The sequence below is a fragment of the Cololabis saira genome, chromosome 3 (genome assembly GCF_033807715.1).
Source record: "Cololabis saira isolate AMF1-May2022 chromosome 3, fColSai1.1, whole genome shotgun sequence".
NCBI classification, from domain to species: domain Eukaryota; kingdom Metazoa; phylum Chordata; class Actinopteri; order Beloniformes; family Belonidae; genus Cololabis; species Cololabis saira.
The window spans coordinates 43,935,228-43,952,144 of NC_084589.1; the positions used below are offsets into that span (position 1 = coordinate 43,935,228).

A 16,917-nucleotide genomic window follows, 5' to 3' on the forward strand; every position below is an offset into this window, starting at 1 on the left:
GAATACTGCTCACACGGAACTCAGAACTTCTTCATCAATAACTCCCAGAGAGAAAAAAAAACACCAGCAAGCTAACAAACAAACCAATAAAGCTCTCAGAGTTAACAAAACGAACCAGCAATCATCAACTCGCAGCTGTTTTAACCTCTCCTCCTGATGGGCTGCAGGTGTGGTTTAAGGCTGATTTATGGTTCCGCGTTACACCAACGCAGGCCATACGCCGTGGGTTACGCGAACTACTGCGTACCCTACGGCGAAAGCCCTGCGTCGATTTAACGCGGAACCATAAATCCGCTCTCACAGCGCGACTGACTGTGAGCCCGGCTCCTTCTCCTCGCCGGGCGCAGCTCCTCGCCGACTCCGCGCTCATATATATTGTAACGGCCAGCTTGTGTTTCACCCGGGGGTGTTAGAGTGTGACACGACCGGATGGGGGGGGTGTGGGCCGTTGAGTGCACGTTAAGAGTGGTTTTGAGTTCTGGTGCTTCTCTTCCGATGCTTGTGACTCGAAGTGTTAATAAACCAAGCTAAACGTTGGAATACGTCTCTGCCTCCGATTCCTTGGATTACTACACTGGTGTCAGAAGTGAAGTCACGGTTGACGACGGAGGACTCGTCTGTGGGAGACGTACGTTTTGTTGTTTTGGTTTAGCTTCAGTTTTAGCATAGCTGGGTGAACCGCGCTCGGTATGAGCGTCGCGGGTGGATTAAAAGACGTGAAGATGGAACCGCGGGATGAACTGCAGACAGGAGTGGGCTTGCCACGGCTGGAGGTGGGCCCTGGGCTGATGGGTGCCCGTTTTCGCGGGTCACCGCTCCGCGCAATGGACAGTGCGCGGCCGCCGGGACCCGCCATTTCGTCGGCGTCTGACGGTAACCATGACAACTCGCGGGCGCTGGGCTCCGCCATTTTCCCGGCGTCTAGCGGTAGCCATGGCAACGCTCCGCCACCTTCGGCCAGCAGTGTGAAGACACCCAAGTATTCTGGCGGCTCTGACTGGGAGGCTTATCATGCACAGTTTGAACTGTTGGCTGATGCCAGGAGGTGGACTGCTGAGGACAAGGCACTGCAGCTGGCTTTGTGTCTGGAGGGTGACGCTCTATCTTGCCTCCTGTTACTAGACTCTGTGCAGCGGCGATGCTATGACGCCCTGGTGGGGGCGCTGAAGAGGCGGTTTGGAACCTGGTCCCAGCCAGCACTTGTGAAAAACGAACTGAGGGGGAGATGCAGGAAGCCTAGTGAGTCGCTCCGGGGGCTGGCCAATGATGTTGAGAGTCAGGTGCGGCGGGCATACGGTCACATGTCTGCCGAGGCACGCAGTGAGCTGGCTACTGACCTGTTTGTCGGGGCCATAAATCCACCTGACCTGCGCATACAAGTACAGCTTCAACACCCGAAGTCCCTGCAGGAAGCGTTGGAGGCGGCCATCGAGCGGGAGAGCCTGTGGAGCGCGGCGGCCGGCGGAGGACAGGAGGCGGGCTCCCATGCAGTGAGGTCGGTGTCGGAATGCCCTGCCAAGGAGGAGGTGCCAGCCTGGGCGACGGAGATAACTGAGCTGCTGCGGGCGGTGACTCTGCAGGCGCCACGTGGGCCACGCTCCGGTCCACAGGTCTGCTGGGGGTGTGGCCAGCCTGGCCACATCAGGAGGGACTGCCCTGCTGCTCGCCGGGGGAGGGGAAACGCCTCAGGGTCCGCATAAACGGGGATATGCGGACCCCTACCTCCACCGCTACCCCAACGCTGCCAGTCCGGGCCTGCAGCCCGGCGGGGGAAGTACAACAGCACAGCCAGGGGGAGGAGGCTCCACTCCCCCCAGAAGTAGATGACAGCACGCCGCCGCCTTCACAGTTTCGTCTGCCAGCCGGAGGAGCCCAACGGCGCAGCGAGGGGGAGGAGGCTCCACCCCCTCCAGAAGTAGATGACAGCGGTGCTCCACCTGTCGTGGTGGGGTGGATCCGGGGGAGCTCTGGTGCCAGGAGCTCCTGTCACGTCGCTGTCTCCGTCCAGGGGGTGCCTACTGCGGGCCTGGTGGACACCGGGTCGTCGGTGACGTTGGTGAGACCTGACGTTTTGCCCAGCGGGACACCTCTACAGCCTACAGCGGTGCAGCTCCGCACAGCCACGGGCCAGCTGGCTCCCATGATGGGGAAAGGGCTGCTGTGGTTGTGTGTGGGGGGCAGGAATATTCGCCATCTGGTGTGGGTGGCGGACGTGCAGGACCGCTGCATCCTGGGGCTGGACTTCCTCCAAGATACTGGTTGCCTGCTGGACATGGGGAGGGGTACGCTTAGCTTTCCAGGGGGTCCCACGGTTACTATGGGTCCTCCAGCCGGCGGCCCACCACTCACCGGCCGATCTGTCCAGTCACTGGGGGTGCCTGTTGCTGCTCCCGCCTTTCCCCGCCCTGTTCCCCTTGTGCCCATGTATAGTCCTCAGTTTACCGGCCCAGTGGACATTCCCCTTGCATCCCCTGTCCCCATGCCCCCCTTCACGTGGCCTTGTTTCCCCCCCTACCCTGCCCCTTCTCCCCCAACAACGAGAGGAACTGTGATGTTTCTCGATGCCCACTGCCACCAGCTGTCCCCGCTGGCCCCTGAGTTTACCCCGTCGTCTGCGCCTCTCCCCAGTCCCGACAGCATGCACGCCCCTCCCCTACGGCTGCAGGGAGGGGGAGACGGAGGAGAGCTGTCCCTGGGGGGAGGAGTGTGGAGGGAGGAGTATGGAGATCTGGAGAAGCAACAGCAAGAACAACTGAGACTGTTACTAGCGGAATACCGGGGCAGTTTTGCGGCGACTGAGAGTGAGGTGGGGAGGACGCACATGGCGCAGCATGTGATAGACACTGGACATGAGCGGCCCATCAAGTGCCGCCCGCGCCGCCTCCCTCTTGCTCGTCATCAGGCCAGTGACAAGGCCGTGGGGGACATGCTGCAGTCAGACTTTATTGAGCCGTCCGACAGCCCTTGGGCGGCGCCAGTGGTCATGGTCGCAAAGAAGAATGGAGACTGGCGGTTCTGTGTGGATTACAGGCGGCTCAATGATGTGACCACTAAGGACTCGTATCCTCTCCCCCGCATCGACGAGTGCTTGGATCTAGTGTCGGGGTCCTCGTGGTTCTCCACGCTAGACCTGAAGAGCGGCTACTACCAGGTTCCCCTGTCTCCTGAATCCCGCCCAAAGTCTGCCTTCTGCACCGGTCGGGGTCTGTGGCAGTTCAAGGTACTCCCCTTTGGACTATGCAATGCACCTGCCACTTTCGCTCGGCTGATGGACAAAGTACTGGCTGATATCCCCCGCCAGGAGTGCCTGGTGTACCTGGATGACATTCTGGTGCACGGGCGCTCCTTCGAGGGAGCTCTGGAGTCGCTGAAGCGGGTCCTGGGGAAGTTGCAGGAGGCGGGTCTGACACTGCATCCGGAGAAGTGCCGCTTTATGCGGAGGAAGGTCACGTTCCTGGGGCACGAGTTGGGCGCGGAGGGGATCGGCACCATGGACGAGAAGGTGCGGGCTGTGAAGGACTGGCCAACCCCCCGCGACCAGGGTCAGCTAAAAGGATTCATAGGTTTGGCCTCGTACTACAGGAGACACGTCAAGTCTTTCGCCACCATCGCAGCGCCTCTGTACCGGCTGCTGCAGAAGGACAGGGACTATGTGTGGTCTGAGGCGTGCGAGGAGGCGTTTGTCAGACTGAAGCGAGCATTGTGCGAGGCTCCGGTTCTCGCCCCGCCTGACCCCACCCTGCCCTTCATACTCGACACGGACGCCAGCAGTGTGGGGGTGGGGGGTGTTCTGTCACAGCCCTGGCCGGGAGGTGAGAGAGTGGTGGCGTATTTCAGTCAGAAGCTCAAGAAATCTGAACGGAATTACTGTGTCACCCGCCGTGAGCTCCTGGCAGTGGTGCTTTCTGTCAGGCATTTCAGGTACTACCTGGGAGGCCTCCCCTTCACTATAAGGACTGACCACTCCGCTCTCCAGTGGTTATTGACTTTTCGTGAGCCGGAGGGGCAGGTCGCCAGGTGGTTGGAGGTACTACAGGAATACGACTTCAAGATGGAGCACCGACCTGGGGCTCGCCACTCCAACGCGGACGCCCTCTCACGTCGGCCGTGTGCAGCAGACGGGTGCCGCTACTGCGACCGGAGAGAAGCCCGGGAGCTGGTACTGCGGACAGATGGCGGGGAGTGTGCAGCCGTCAGGCGGCTAACGGAGGCCGTCTGCAGGGAGTTACAGACTGTGACTGATGCTGAGTGGAGTGACGAGCAAGAGAGGGATCCGGACCTCCAGCCCGTCTTGCAATGGGTGGAGGCCCAGCAACGCCCGCCCTGGGAGGTGATAGCACCCTCCTCCAAGGCAACTCAGGGACTATGGACTATGTTTGACTCGCTGCGGCTGTCCCGAGGCGTGCTGCAGCGGGCGTTCAAGGCAGCAGCTACCGGGGAGGAGCAGTGGCAGGTCGTGGTCCCGAGCGGCCTGCAGGAGACAGTGCTGAGGGCCATGCATGGAGCGGGCGGCTCTGGACACTTCGGCGTCAACAAGACACTCCGCCGACTTCGACAGAGCTTCTACTGGGGGCGGCAGAAGAGGGACGTTGTTGACTTCTGCCGCCGCTGTGACCTCTGTGTTGCCCGCAAAGGCCCCACAGGGCGCTCGCATGCGCCACTCCAGCAGTTCCCAGTGGGGTGCCCTATGGAAAGGGTGGGCATAGACATTACAGGGCCGTACCCACGCTCAGATGACGGGAACTGTTACGTCCTCTCCGCCATGGATTATTTCACCAAGTGGCCGGAGGCATATGCCATCCCAAACCAGGAGGCCGAAACGATTGCAGATGCCCTGGTGGCGGGCATGATAAGCCGGCTAGGGGTGATGGAATCCATTCACAGTGACAGAGGAACAAACTTTGAGTCTCGGGTGTTCGCTGCCGTGTGTGAGCGCCTGGGCATACACAAGACCCGCACCACTCCGCTGCGCCCTCAGAGTGACGGGTTGGTGGAGAGATTCCACCGGAACATGGGAGATCAGCTGGCCATCGTCACCTCTCAGCACCAGAAGGACTGGGACAGGCACCTGCCCCTGGTGCTTATGGCCTGCCGCTCTGCTGTACAGGAGTCTACAGAGTGCACGCCAGCTCTCCTCATGCTGGGAAGAGAGCTACGCACCCCGGCAGAGCTGGTCTTTGGACGGCCGCCCGACGCCCCGGCTGTCCCTGCAGGGCCGGAGTACGCCAGGAAGCTGCAAGACCGCCTGGATTCAGCTCACAGCTTTGCTCGGAGGCAGCTGTTGGAGGCCGGAGTGAAACAGAAACGCTACTACGATGTGAAGTCTCGGGGACGGGACTTCAAGCCAGACGAGTCGGTCTGGGTCTTCAACCCCATAAGGAAGAAGGGGCGCAGCCCCAAGCTGGACAGCAAATGGACTGGACCCTGCAAGGTCCTTGAGAGACTCGGAGAGGTTGTGTACCGTGTTCAGATGCCTCCTCGGGGGAGGAAGGTGGCCCTCCACAGAGACAGACTGGCCCCTTACAGGGGGGGTCCTCCTTCCCCCGACACGGACGCACCGGCGACCTCTTCACCTTTGCCGGACGTTCCCCCCTCCCCCAGCCCCCCAGACACACCACAGGGGGACCTCGTGCCTGGGTCCCCTGCCCCTTTGCCTTTCCCCACTGCCCCTTCCCCGGGGACTGGCCCACCGCCCCTGGCCACTGTTCCCTTACCCCCGACCCCCACAGGGTCTCGCCGGAGGAGGCGGACAAGGCCTCCGGCGCGGTTGAGAGACTATGTGATGTCAGGACTGTTGACATGGACAGTGATTAAACGTTGAAAAAAAAAAAGAAAAAAAAAAAAAAAAAGATTGTAAACTTGTACGTTTGCTGGGTTGTGGGGTTTGCTCTATTTCTATGCCATGTTGCTTGGGCTGTGTTTTTTTGGTACCTTCCTGTTCGGTCCTCGAGGACGAGGACTTTTTGTAAGGGGGGGGTAGTGTAACGGCCAGCTTGTGTTTCACCCGGGGGTGTTAGAGTGTGACACGACCGGATGGGGGGGGTGTGGGCCGTTGAGTGCACGTTAAGAGTGGTTTTGAGTTCTGGTGCTTCTCTTCCGATGCTTGTGACTCGAAGTGTTAATAAACCAAGCTAAACGTTGGAATACGTCTCTGCCTCCGATTCCTTGGATTACTACAATATTTAATAAATGTATAAAGCCCATATATTAATAAAGCCTCACTTGGCCGAGCTCTAACGCTGAGACCATGGTAGATTTAAGTTACACGCGGACACGCCGCACTGTTGACTTTTCCCTGCCGGCTCTGCTCACTGGCTAAACAGTCCCCACAGAAACAGTGTCCAGCGGCGCTACGTTCCGCCGCGCCGCGTTCCCAACTCTTTTTTCTGTTGTCGGGATGTCTCGCGGACGCGGTGTTGGTGAATTCTTTAAAAAACAACAGCTAAACGGGTTAAAATGCGTTGTAACGCGCGTTACTTAGATTGTAACGAGTAAAATATTACCGAAAATCTATTAGTAATGCGTTATATTACTGCGTTACAGCAAATAGTAATACATTACTGTAATTGCGTTACTTTTGTAACGCGTTACCCCCAACACTGGTTATAAACATGTTGTAAAAATTTTATAAATTAGTAAATAACTGAAAAGACCCCCCCTTTGTGTTATAAACATGTTATAACATTTTTATGAATTACTAAATAACTGAAAAGACCCGGCCTTTGTGTTAACATGTTATAAAATTTTTTATAAATTACTAAATAACTGAAAAGACCCCCCCCCCCTTTGTGTTATAAACATGTAATAAATGTGTTATAAATTAGTAAATAACTGAAAAGACCCCGCTTTGTGTTACAAACATGTAATAAACATGTTATAACATTTTTATAAATTACTAAACTGAAAAGACCCCCCCTTTGTGTTACAAACATGTAATAGATGTGTTATAAATTAGTAAATAACTGAAAAGACACACCCTTTGTGTTATAAACATGTTATAACATTTTTATGAATTACTAAATAACTGAAAAGACCCCGCCTTTGTGTTAACATGTTATACATTTTTTTATAAATTACTAAATAACTGAAAAGACCCCCCCCCTTTGTGTTATAAACATGTAATAAATGTGTTATAAATTAGTAAATAACTGAAAAGACCCCCCCCCCTTTGTGTTATAAACATGTTATGATTTTTTTATAAATCACTAAATAACTGAAAAGACCCCCCCTTTGTGTTATAAACATGTTATAAAAATTTAATAAATTAGTAAATAACTGAAAAGACCCCCCCTTTGTGTTATAAACATGTTATAAAATTTTTATAAATTAGTAAATAACTGAAAAGACCCCCCCCTTTGTGTTATAAACATCTAATAAATGTATTATAAATTAGTAAATAATTGAAAAGACCCCCCCCCCCTTTGTGTTATTAACATGTAATAAACATGTTATAAATTAGTAAATAACTGAAAAGACCCCCCCTTTGTGTTATAAACATGTCATAAAAATTTTATAAATTAGTAAATAACTGAAAAGACCCCCCCTTTGTGTTACAAACATGTAATAGATTTGTTATAAATTAGTAAATAACTGAAAAGACACCTCCTTTGTGTTATAAACATATTATAACATTTTTATAAATTAGTAAATAACTGAAAAGACCCCCCCCTTTGTGTTATAAACATGTTTCAAAATTTTATAAATTAGTAAATAACTGAAAAGACCCCCTCCCTTTGTGTTATAAACATGTTATTAAATTTTTTATAAATTAGTAAATAACTGAAAAGACCCCCCCATTTGTGTTATAAACATGTTATAAAATTTTTATAAATTAGTAAATAACTGAAAAGACCCCCCCTTTGTGTTATAGACATGTTATAAAATTTTTATAAATTAGTAAATAACTGAAAAGACCCCCCCCCCCTTTGTGTTATAAACATGTTATAAAAAATTTATAAATTAGTAAATAACTGAAAAGACCCCCCCCCCTTTGTGTTATAAACATGTTATAAACATGTTATAAATTAGTAAATAACTGAGAAGACCCCCCCCTTTGTGTTATAAACATGTTATAAAAATTTTATAAATTAGTAAATAACTGAAAAGACCCCCCCTTTGTGTTATAAACATGTCATAAAAATTTTATAAATTAGTAAATAACTGAAAAGACCCCCCCTTTGTGTTACAAACATGTAATAGATTTGTTATAAATTACTAAGTAACTGAAAAGACCCCCCCCCTTTTGTGTTATAAACATGTTATAACAATTTTATAAATTACTAAATAACTGAAAAGACCCCCCCTTTGTGTTACAAACATGTAATAGATGTGTTATAAATTAGTAAATAACTGAAAAGACACCTCCTTTGTGTTATAAACATGTTATAAAAATTTTATAAATTAGTAAATAACTGAAAAGACCCCCCCTTTGTGTTATAAACATGTTATAACATTTTTATAAATTACTAAATATCTGAAAAGACCCCCCCCTTTGTGTTATAAACATGTAATAAACATGTTATAAATTAGTAAATAACTGAAAAGACCCCGCCTTTGTGTTAACATGTTATACATTTTTTTATAAATTACTAAATAACTGAAAAGACCCCCCCCCCTTTGTGTTATAAACATGTAATAAATGTGTTATAAATTAGTAAATAACTGAAAAGACCCCCCCCCCTTTGTGTTATAAACATGTTATAATTTTTTTATAAATCACTAAATAACTGAAAAGACCCCCCCCTTTGTGTTATAAACATGTTATAAAAATTTAATAAATTAGTAAATAACTGAAAAGACCCCCCCTTTGTGTTATAAACATGTTATAAAAATTTTATAAATTAGTAAATAACTGAAAAGACCCCCCCTTTGTGTTATAAACATGTCATAAAAATTTTATAAATTAGTAAATAACTGAAAAGACCCCCCCTTTGTGTTACAAACATGTAATAGATTTGTTATAAATTACTAAGTAACTGAAAAGACCCCCCCTTTGTGTTATAAACATGTAATAAATGTGTTATAAATTAGTAAATAACTGAAAAGACCCCCTCCTTTGTGTTATAAACATGTTATAACATTTTTATAAATTACTAAATAACTGAAAAGACCCCCCCCCATTGCGTTATAAACATGTTATAAATTTTTTATAAATTACTAAATAACTGAAAAGACCCCCCCTTTGTGTTACAAACATGTAATAGATGTGTTATAAATTAGTAAATAACTGAAAAGACACCTCCTTTGTGTTATAAACATGTTATAAGATTTTTATGAATTACTAAATAACTGAAAAGACCCCGCCTTTGTGTTAACATGTTATAAAAATTTTATAAATTACTAAATAACTGAAAAGACCCCCCCCCCCCCCTTTGTGTTAAACATTTAATAAATGTGTTATAAATTAGTAAATAACTGAAAAGACCCCCTCCTTTGAGTTATAAACATGTTATAAAATTTTTTCTAAATTAGTAAATAACTGAAAAGACCCCCCCTTTGTGTTATAAACATGTTATAAAATTTTTATAAATTAGTAAATAACTGAAAAGACCCCCCCCTTTGTGTTATAAACAGCTAATAAATGTATTACAAATTAGTAAATAATTGAAAAGACCCCCCCCCTTTGTGTTAACATGTAATAAACATGTTATAAATTAGTAAATAACTGAAAAGACCCCCCCTTTGTGTTATAAACATGTCATAAAAATTTTATAAATTAGTAAATAACTGAAAAGACCCCCCCTTTGTGTTACAAACATGTAATAGATGTGTTATAAATTAGTAAATAACTGAAAAGACACCTCCTTTGTGTTATAAACATATTATAAAATTTTTATAAATTAGTAAATAACTGAAAAGACCCCCCCCCTTTGTGTTGTAAACATGTTTCAAAATTTTTATAAATTAGTAAATAACTGAAAAGACCCCCCCCCTTTGTGTTATAAACATGTTATAAAAAATGTATAAATTAGTAAATAACTGAAAAGACCCCCCCTCCTTTGTGTTATAAACATGTTATAACATTTTTATAAATTACTAAATAACTGAAAAGACCCCCCCTTTGTGTTATAAACATGTTATAAAAGTTTTATAAATTACTAAATAACTGAAAAGACCCCCCCCTTTGTGTTATAAACATGTTATAAAAATTTTATAAATTAGTAAATAACTGAAAAGACCCCCCCCCTTTGTGTTATAAACATCTAATAAATGTATTATAAATTAGTAAATAATTGAAAAGACCCCCCCCCCCCTTTTGTGTTATAAACATGTTATAACAATTTTATAAATTACTAAATAACTGAAAAGACCCCCCCTTTGTGTTACAAACATGTAATAGATGTGTTATAAATTAGTAAATAACTGAAAAGACACCTCCTTTGTGTTATAAACATGTTATAAAAATGTTATAAATTAGTAAATAACTGAAAAGACCCCCCCTTTGTGTTATAAACATGTTATAACATTTTTATAAATTACTAAATATCTGAAAAGACCCCCCCCTTTGTGTTATAAACATGTAATAAACATGTTATAAATTAGTAAATAACTGAAAAGACCCCGCCTTTGTGTTAACATGTTATACATTTTTTTATAAATTACTAAATAACTGAAAAGACCCCCCCCCCCCTTTGTGTTATAAACATGTAATAAATGTGTTATAAATTAGTAAATAACTGAAAAGACCCCCCCCCTTTGTGTTATAAACATGTTATAATTTTTTTATAAATCACTAAATAACTGAAAAGACCCCCCCTTTGTGTTATAAACATGTTATAAAAATTTAATAAATTAGTAAATAACTGAAAAGACCCCCCCTTTGTGTTATAAACATGTTATAAAAATTTTATAAATTAGTAAATAACTGAAAAGACCCCCCCTTTGTGTTATAAACATGTCATAAAAATTTTATAAATTAGTAAATAACTGAAAAGACCCCCCCTTTGTGTTACAAACATGTAATAGATTTGTTATAAATTACTAAGTAACTGAAAAGACCCCCCCTTTGTGTTATAAACATGTAATAAATGTGTTATAAATTAGTAAATAACTGAAAAGACCCCCTCCTTTGTGTTATAAACATGTTATAACATTTTTATAAATTACTAAATAACTGAAAAGACCCCCCCCCATTGCGTTATAAACATGTTATAAAATTTTTATAAATTACTAAATAACTGAAAAGACCCCCCCTTTGTGTTACAAACATGTAATAGATGTGTTATAAATTAGTAAATAACTGAAAAGACCCCCCCCATTGCGTTATAAACATGTTATAAGATTTTTATGAATTACTAAATAACTGAAAAGACCCCGCCTTTGTGTTAACATGTTATAAAAATTTTATAAATTACTAAATAACTGAAAAGACCCCCCCCCCCCTTTGTGTTAAACATTTAATAAATGTGTTATAAATTAGTAAATAACTGAAAAGACCCCCTCCTTTGTGTTATAAACATGTTATAAAATTTTTTCTAAATTAGTAAATAACTGAAAAGACCCCCCCTTTGTGTTATAAACATGTTATAAAATTTTTATAAATTAGTAAATAACTGAAAAGACCCCCCCCTTTGTGTTATAAACAGCTAATAAATGTATTACAAATTAGTAAATAATTGAAAAGACCCCCCCCCCTTTGTGTTAACATGTAATAAACATGTTATAAATTAGTAAATAACTGAAAAGACCCCCCCTTTGTGTTATAAACATGTCATAAAAATTTTATAAATTAGTAAATAACTGAAAAGACCCCCCCTTTGTGTTACAAACATGTAATAGATGTGTTATAAATTAGTAAATAACTGAAAAGACACCTCCTTTGTGTTATAAACATATTATAAAATTTTTATAAATTAGTAAATAACTGAAAAGACCCCCCCCCCTTTGTGTTGTAAACATGTTTCAAAATTTTTATAAATTAGTAAATAACTGAAAAGACCCCCCCCCCTTTGTGTTATAAACATGTTATAAAAAATGTATAAATTAGTAAATAACTGAAAAGACCCCCCCTCCTTTGTGTTATAAACATGTTATAACATTTTTATAAATTACTAAATAACTGAAAAGACCCCCCCTTTGTGTTATAAACATGTTATAAAAGTTTTATAAATTACTAAATAACTGAAAAGACCCCCCCCTTTGTGTTATAAACATGTTATAAAAATTTTATAAATTAGTAAATAACTGAAAAGACCCCCCCCCCTTTGTGTTATAAACATCTAATAAATGTATTATAAATTAGTAAATAATTGAAAAGACCCCCCCCCCTTTGTGTTATTAACATGTAATAAACATGTTATAAATTAGTAAATAACTGAAAAGACCCCCCCCCTTTGTGTTATAAACATGTTATACATTTTTTGATAAATTAGTAAATAACTGAAAAGACCCCCCCCCCTTTGTGTTATAAACATGTTATAAAATTTGTATAAATTAGTAAATAACTGAAAAGACCCCCCCCCCCCTTTGTGTTATAAACATGTTATAAAAATTTTATAAATTAGTAATAACTGAAAAGACCCCCCCTTTGTGTTACAAACATGTAATAGATTTGTTATAAATTACTAAGTAACTGAAAAGACCCCCCCTTTGTGTTATAAACATGTAATAAATGTGTTATAAATTAGTAAATAACTGAAAAGACCCCCTCCTTTGTGTTATAAACATGTTATAACATTTTTATAAATTACTAAATAACTGAAAAGACCCCCCCTTTGTGTTATAAACATGTTATAAAAAATGTATAAATTACTAAATAACTGAAAAGACCCCCCCTTTGTGTTACAAACATGTAATAGATGTGTTATAAATTAGCAAATAACTGAAAAGACACCTCCTTTGTGTTATAAACATGTTATAAAAATTTTATAAATTAGTAAATAACTGAAAAGACCCCCCCTTTGTGTTATAAACATGTTATAACATTTTTATAAATTACTAAATATCTGAAAATACCCCCCCTTTGTGTTATAAACATGTCATAAAAATGTTATAAATTAGTAAATAACTGAAAAGACCCCCCCTTTGTGTTACAAACATGTAATAGATGTGTTATAAATTAGTAAATAACTGAAAAGCCACCTCCTTTGTGTTATAAACATGTTATAAAAATTGTATAAATTGGTAAATAACTGAAAAGACCCCCCCCCCCCCTTTGTGTTATAAACATGTTGTAAAATGTTTATAAATTACTAAATAACTGAAAAAACCCGCCCTTTGTGTTATAAACATGTTATAAAATTCTTATAAATTACTAAATAACTGAATATTTAAATATACACATATACCGTTTTTTTTTGTCCTCCAAATGGAAATGTCACATCAACGTTTGTTTCATGAACATTTGCTCACTTTTTCTTCCAGGAGGAAAATAAAGAGAAGTTGGAGTTTGGACCTTCAGCCTCAGGTGATTTCCAGGTGAAGGGTGGAGTCCTGCAGGATTACCTGCCTGGTTGGACGTTGATCCCTCACACCTGACATTCCTGTCTGTAACCGCCTCCTGCATTTCCATGTTTCTGATTGGTCAGAGTCCGGAGACACCAGGATGCAGATTGCTGGTTGGTCGAGCTGCTCAACAAACTCAAAGTAGAGCAGAACAGGAAGAAACAGTTGATCAGGACTGATCAGAGGACTAATCGTTATGTTTCTTCTCCAGCTGATATCGGGGTCTCTGCTCCTCCCCCTTGTGATGAGTTCAGGTAGCCTACAATAATTTTGTTGGAAATGTGTGTTTTTCCTCTTGTTTGGGAACAGTCAAGAACTGACCTCCCTGCAGTGTTCACGTTGTCTCTTACCCATAATCCTCTGTTCATGCCAGGCTCGGGGAAACACTCGCTGTGGGCGTTGGCCACCTACATCTCAGGATCAACCCAGTTCCCAGAGTTCTCTGTGGTTCTGATGCTGGACGACATCCAGGTGGGGTACTACGACTCGGAAAGTGACCGCATGATGAGAGTCGATGGTGCAGGTAAGAAGGAGGCGGAGCTCGGCCTGGCAAAGCAAGCAGTCTTCATCCTGCAGGACATGCTGCAGGACATGAGGAAGAGGTTGGACGTGCTCAGAGATGACCTGAACCTGACCGCGCCAGGCGTGTACGTGCATCAGCGCCTGACAGGCTGCGAGGTCCGACAGGGCGGCCAACCAGAGATCATCATGTTCAGGGACGGCGCCAACAGGCAGGAAGCTGATGGTCTGCAGTACAACATGACCCACTTCTTGTACTTCAGCGGCAGCAGGAGGCAATTCCAGTGGGACACCCTGAAGCAGAAGTACATGCAGATGCTCTACTCAGACATCTACCTGCCATTCTGCGTCCAGACTCTGCAACAACTGCTGGAGCGTGAGAAGCACCTGGTGATGCGTCGTGTTCGACCTCGACTACGCCTCCTATCAAAGCCGGGGGGGGGGGGGGGCGGGGCCCAGATCACCTGTCTGGCCACAGACTTCTACCCTCGACACATCAACCTGACGCTGCTGCGGGACGGTGAACCCGTGGACGAGAACCAAATGACTGTTGGCTCGGTGCTGCCCAACGGCAACGGTCTCTACCAGCTGAGGAAGACGCTGATGGTGGATGAAGAGGAGCTGCAGAGGAAGCACAAGTACACCTGTGCAGCGTCTCACCTGAGTCTGGACAACCGGCTGGAGGGCGGAGTCTTTCCGCTCATTCAGAGTCCACGTCATCTCTGCTCCCCTCGTCCTCCTGCTGGTTGTCGTCATCCTGCTGCTGGTGCTGATGATGAATATGAGGAAGAGGTCAGGGTCAGAGGGCATCTCCATGGAAACACAGGAGAGTCATGGAGCCAGCACTGATGAGGGATCGGAGCCAGGGGTGGAGGACCAGGACGTGACGGCTCCACTGAAGCAGATTTCATCCAAATAAACCCAGGCCCAGTTCACAATCTCATGACGGAGACAACAAAGACGGATGATATAGTGATGGAAAATTTAACCTTTGTCACTTGATGGGTACGCGTTGACGCGTACCACACGCCGTGACTGACGTGCACCTCCCAAAAATTGTAACTACATGTCAATGCGATGCAGACGGAGAGGGCTGTGATTGGTTCACTTGGTAGCAACGCATTTCCGGTTTCCGGTTTGAAGCAGTCGTGAACTTTCAGCGCTCTTTTCTTCGTGTATGTGTGATTTTTTTTGTTTTGGTTTTTTGCACAATAGTTTGTCCTTATCTGTTTGATTCACTGTAACCGGAAAAAGTCGGATAAACCATTCAAGAAAAGATCGCGAATTAGCGGTCATGGGGGGAACTGCACCGTGGCGAAATGGAATGACGGAGAAATCCGAAGGATTCACGATGGCGTCACGGTGACGGCGTCACGGTGACGGCGTGTGCACGGCGTCGATTTGACGCAGAACCATAATTCAAGCTTAAGTCTACAGCCACACCTTTAGTCTTCCAGCACTTGCAGGAAAGAGTTAAGTAAAAGTAGTATTTTAATGGATCACATGAAGATCCACACTGGCGAAAGGCCGTACCTGTGCAACACCTCCGGCAACACATTTACTCATTTATCACATCTTAAACACCACATAACCACGCACATGTGCGAGAAGTCCTACATCTGCAAAACATGTGGAAAAAGTTAAACAGAACTTTTCAACCTGGTGATTCACTCGAGGATCCACACTGGCGAAAGGCCGTACCTGTGCAACACCTGCGGAAAAACCTTTACTAAATCATCAGCTCTTAAACGCCACATAACCACGCACACGGGCGAGAAGCCCTACATCTGCAAAACATGTGGAAAAAGTTACAGGCTACGTTCCACCTTGGTGGTTCGCTTGAGGATCCACACTGGCGAAAGGCCGTACCTGTGCAAGACCTGCAGCAAAACTTTTACTAATTTATCACATCATAACCGCCACATAACCACGCACACGGGCGAGAAGCCATATTTGTGCAAGACGTGCAACAAAGGTTTTAGTCGCAGAATTGATTTGCTGAGTCACATGAAAAATCACCCGGAGGAGAAGTCTGGTGACTCGTGACAAATGAAGCTCATGTTGTCGTCCTCCGGGGCCAGCTGTCCACTCCTGTCTGACCCACAGAAGAAGAACCCGCAGAAGTCCAACCACCACCTCCTGTGGCTGATGAGCCTAATCCCCTCCCCACAAGGGTTGCAGGTTCAACCCGGATTTATGCTTCTCCGTCAACTTGACGCAGAGGGAACGATGTGGTTGTGTACTTTTTTTTAAAGTTCTGCATTGAGTTTGTTTGAATCCCTGCTCCTTCTTAAAATCGTATTATTTGTTGCTGTTGGTAACTTTCCGTCTCCACGGTGCAAATAAAGAGCTGTTAGTATGTGCTGAAGTTTCTTTAAACGTGACAGTTTATTTCGTTCATCTACAAAGCCTCTCTCACACGTCCTTTTTCCCGTCTGTTTCTTCTTCACTCACATTCTCTGTAAAGTTAATCTGCAGCTCCATGTTGTTAAACTCTCTCCATGTACTCCGTTCAGAGGTTATATATTGTAATGTTATACATAGTTCGCTGAAAACTGTAAAAGGCTTTATACATTTTAAAATCTGAGCTGCGCGTACATCAGATTATCGTGATAATTTATCGGACAAACTAAGTCAAAACAATGTAATTCAAATGATCCATGCTGTTATTGTAACTATACAAGCTAAAGTTACAACATATTTCTGTACGTTTTTATATTATTTAAATAATATGAAATCAACAATATTATTTAATCACATGTATAAAATCAAGTTGTACTAGATTTACAACTCGTCTGACACATGATTTCTTCTAAAGCTGATGTTGAGATCCATGTTGAAGCTGCAGATCTGCAGGTTGGAGAGCAGGAAGAAGAGGGAGGATCATCGGGATCAGATTCCAGGAAGAGGACAGACTTTGGATTTAACCCTTTTATATCAGACATCCGTTTAGAA

General features: G+C 44.3%; 2 protein-coding genes across 2 annotated transcripts in view; one reads left to right on the forward strand and one right to left on the reverse strand.

The window, feature by feature from the left end:
• The window catches only part of LOC133440368 (zinc finger protein 37-like), an 801,383-nt gene that overhangs the window by 34,195 nt on the left and 750,271 nt on the right, over positions 1-16,917 (reverse strand). The window lies entirely within an intron of this gene.
• On the forward strand, positions 13,594-16,565 carry LOC133441176 (T-cell surface glycoprotein CD1b-like). The gene is given in 3 exon segments (XM_061718576.1): positions 13,594-13,697; positions 13,817-14,646; positions 14,648-16,565. Coding segments are annotated over 3 exon segments (1,122 nt in total). The 5' UTR covers positions 13,594-13,639; the 3' UTR covers positions 14,882-16,565.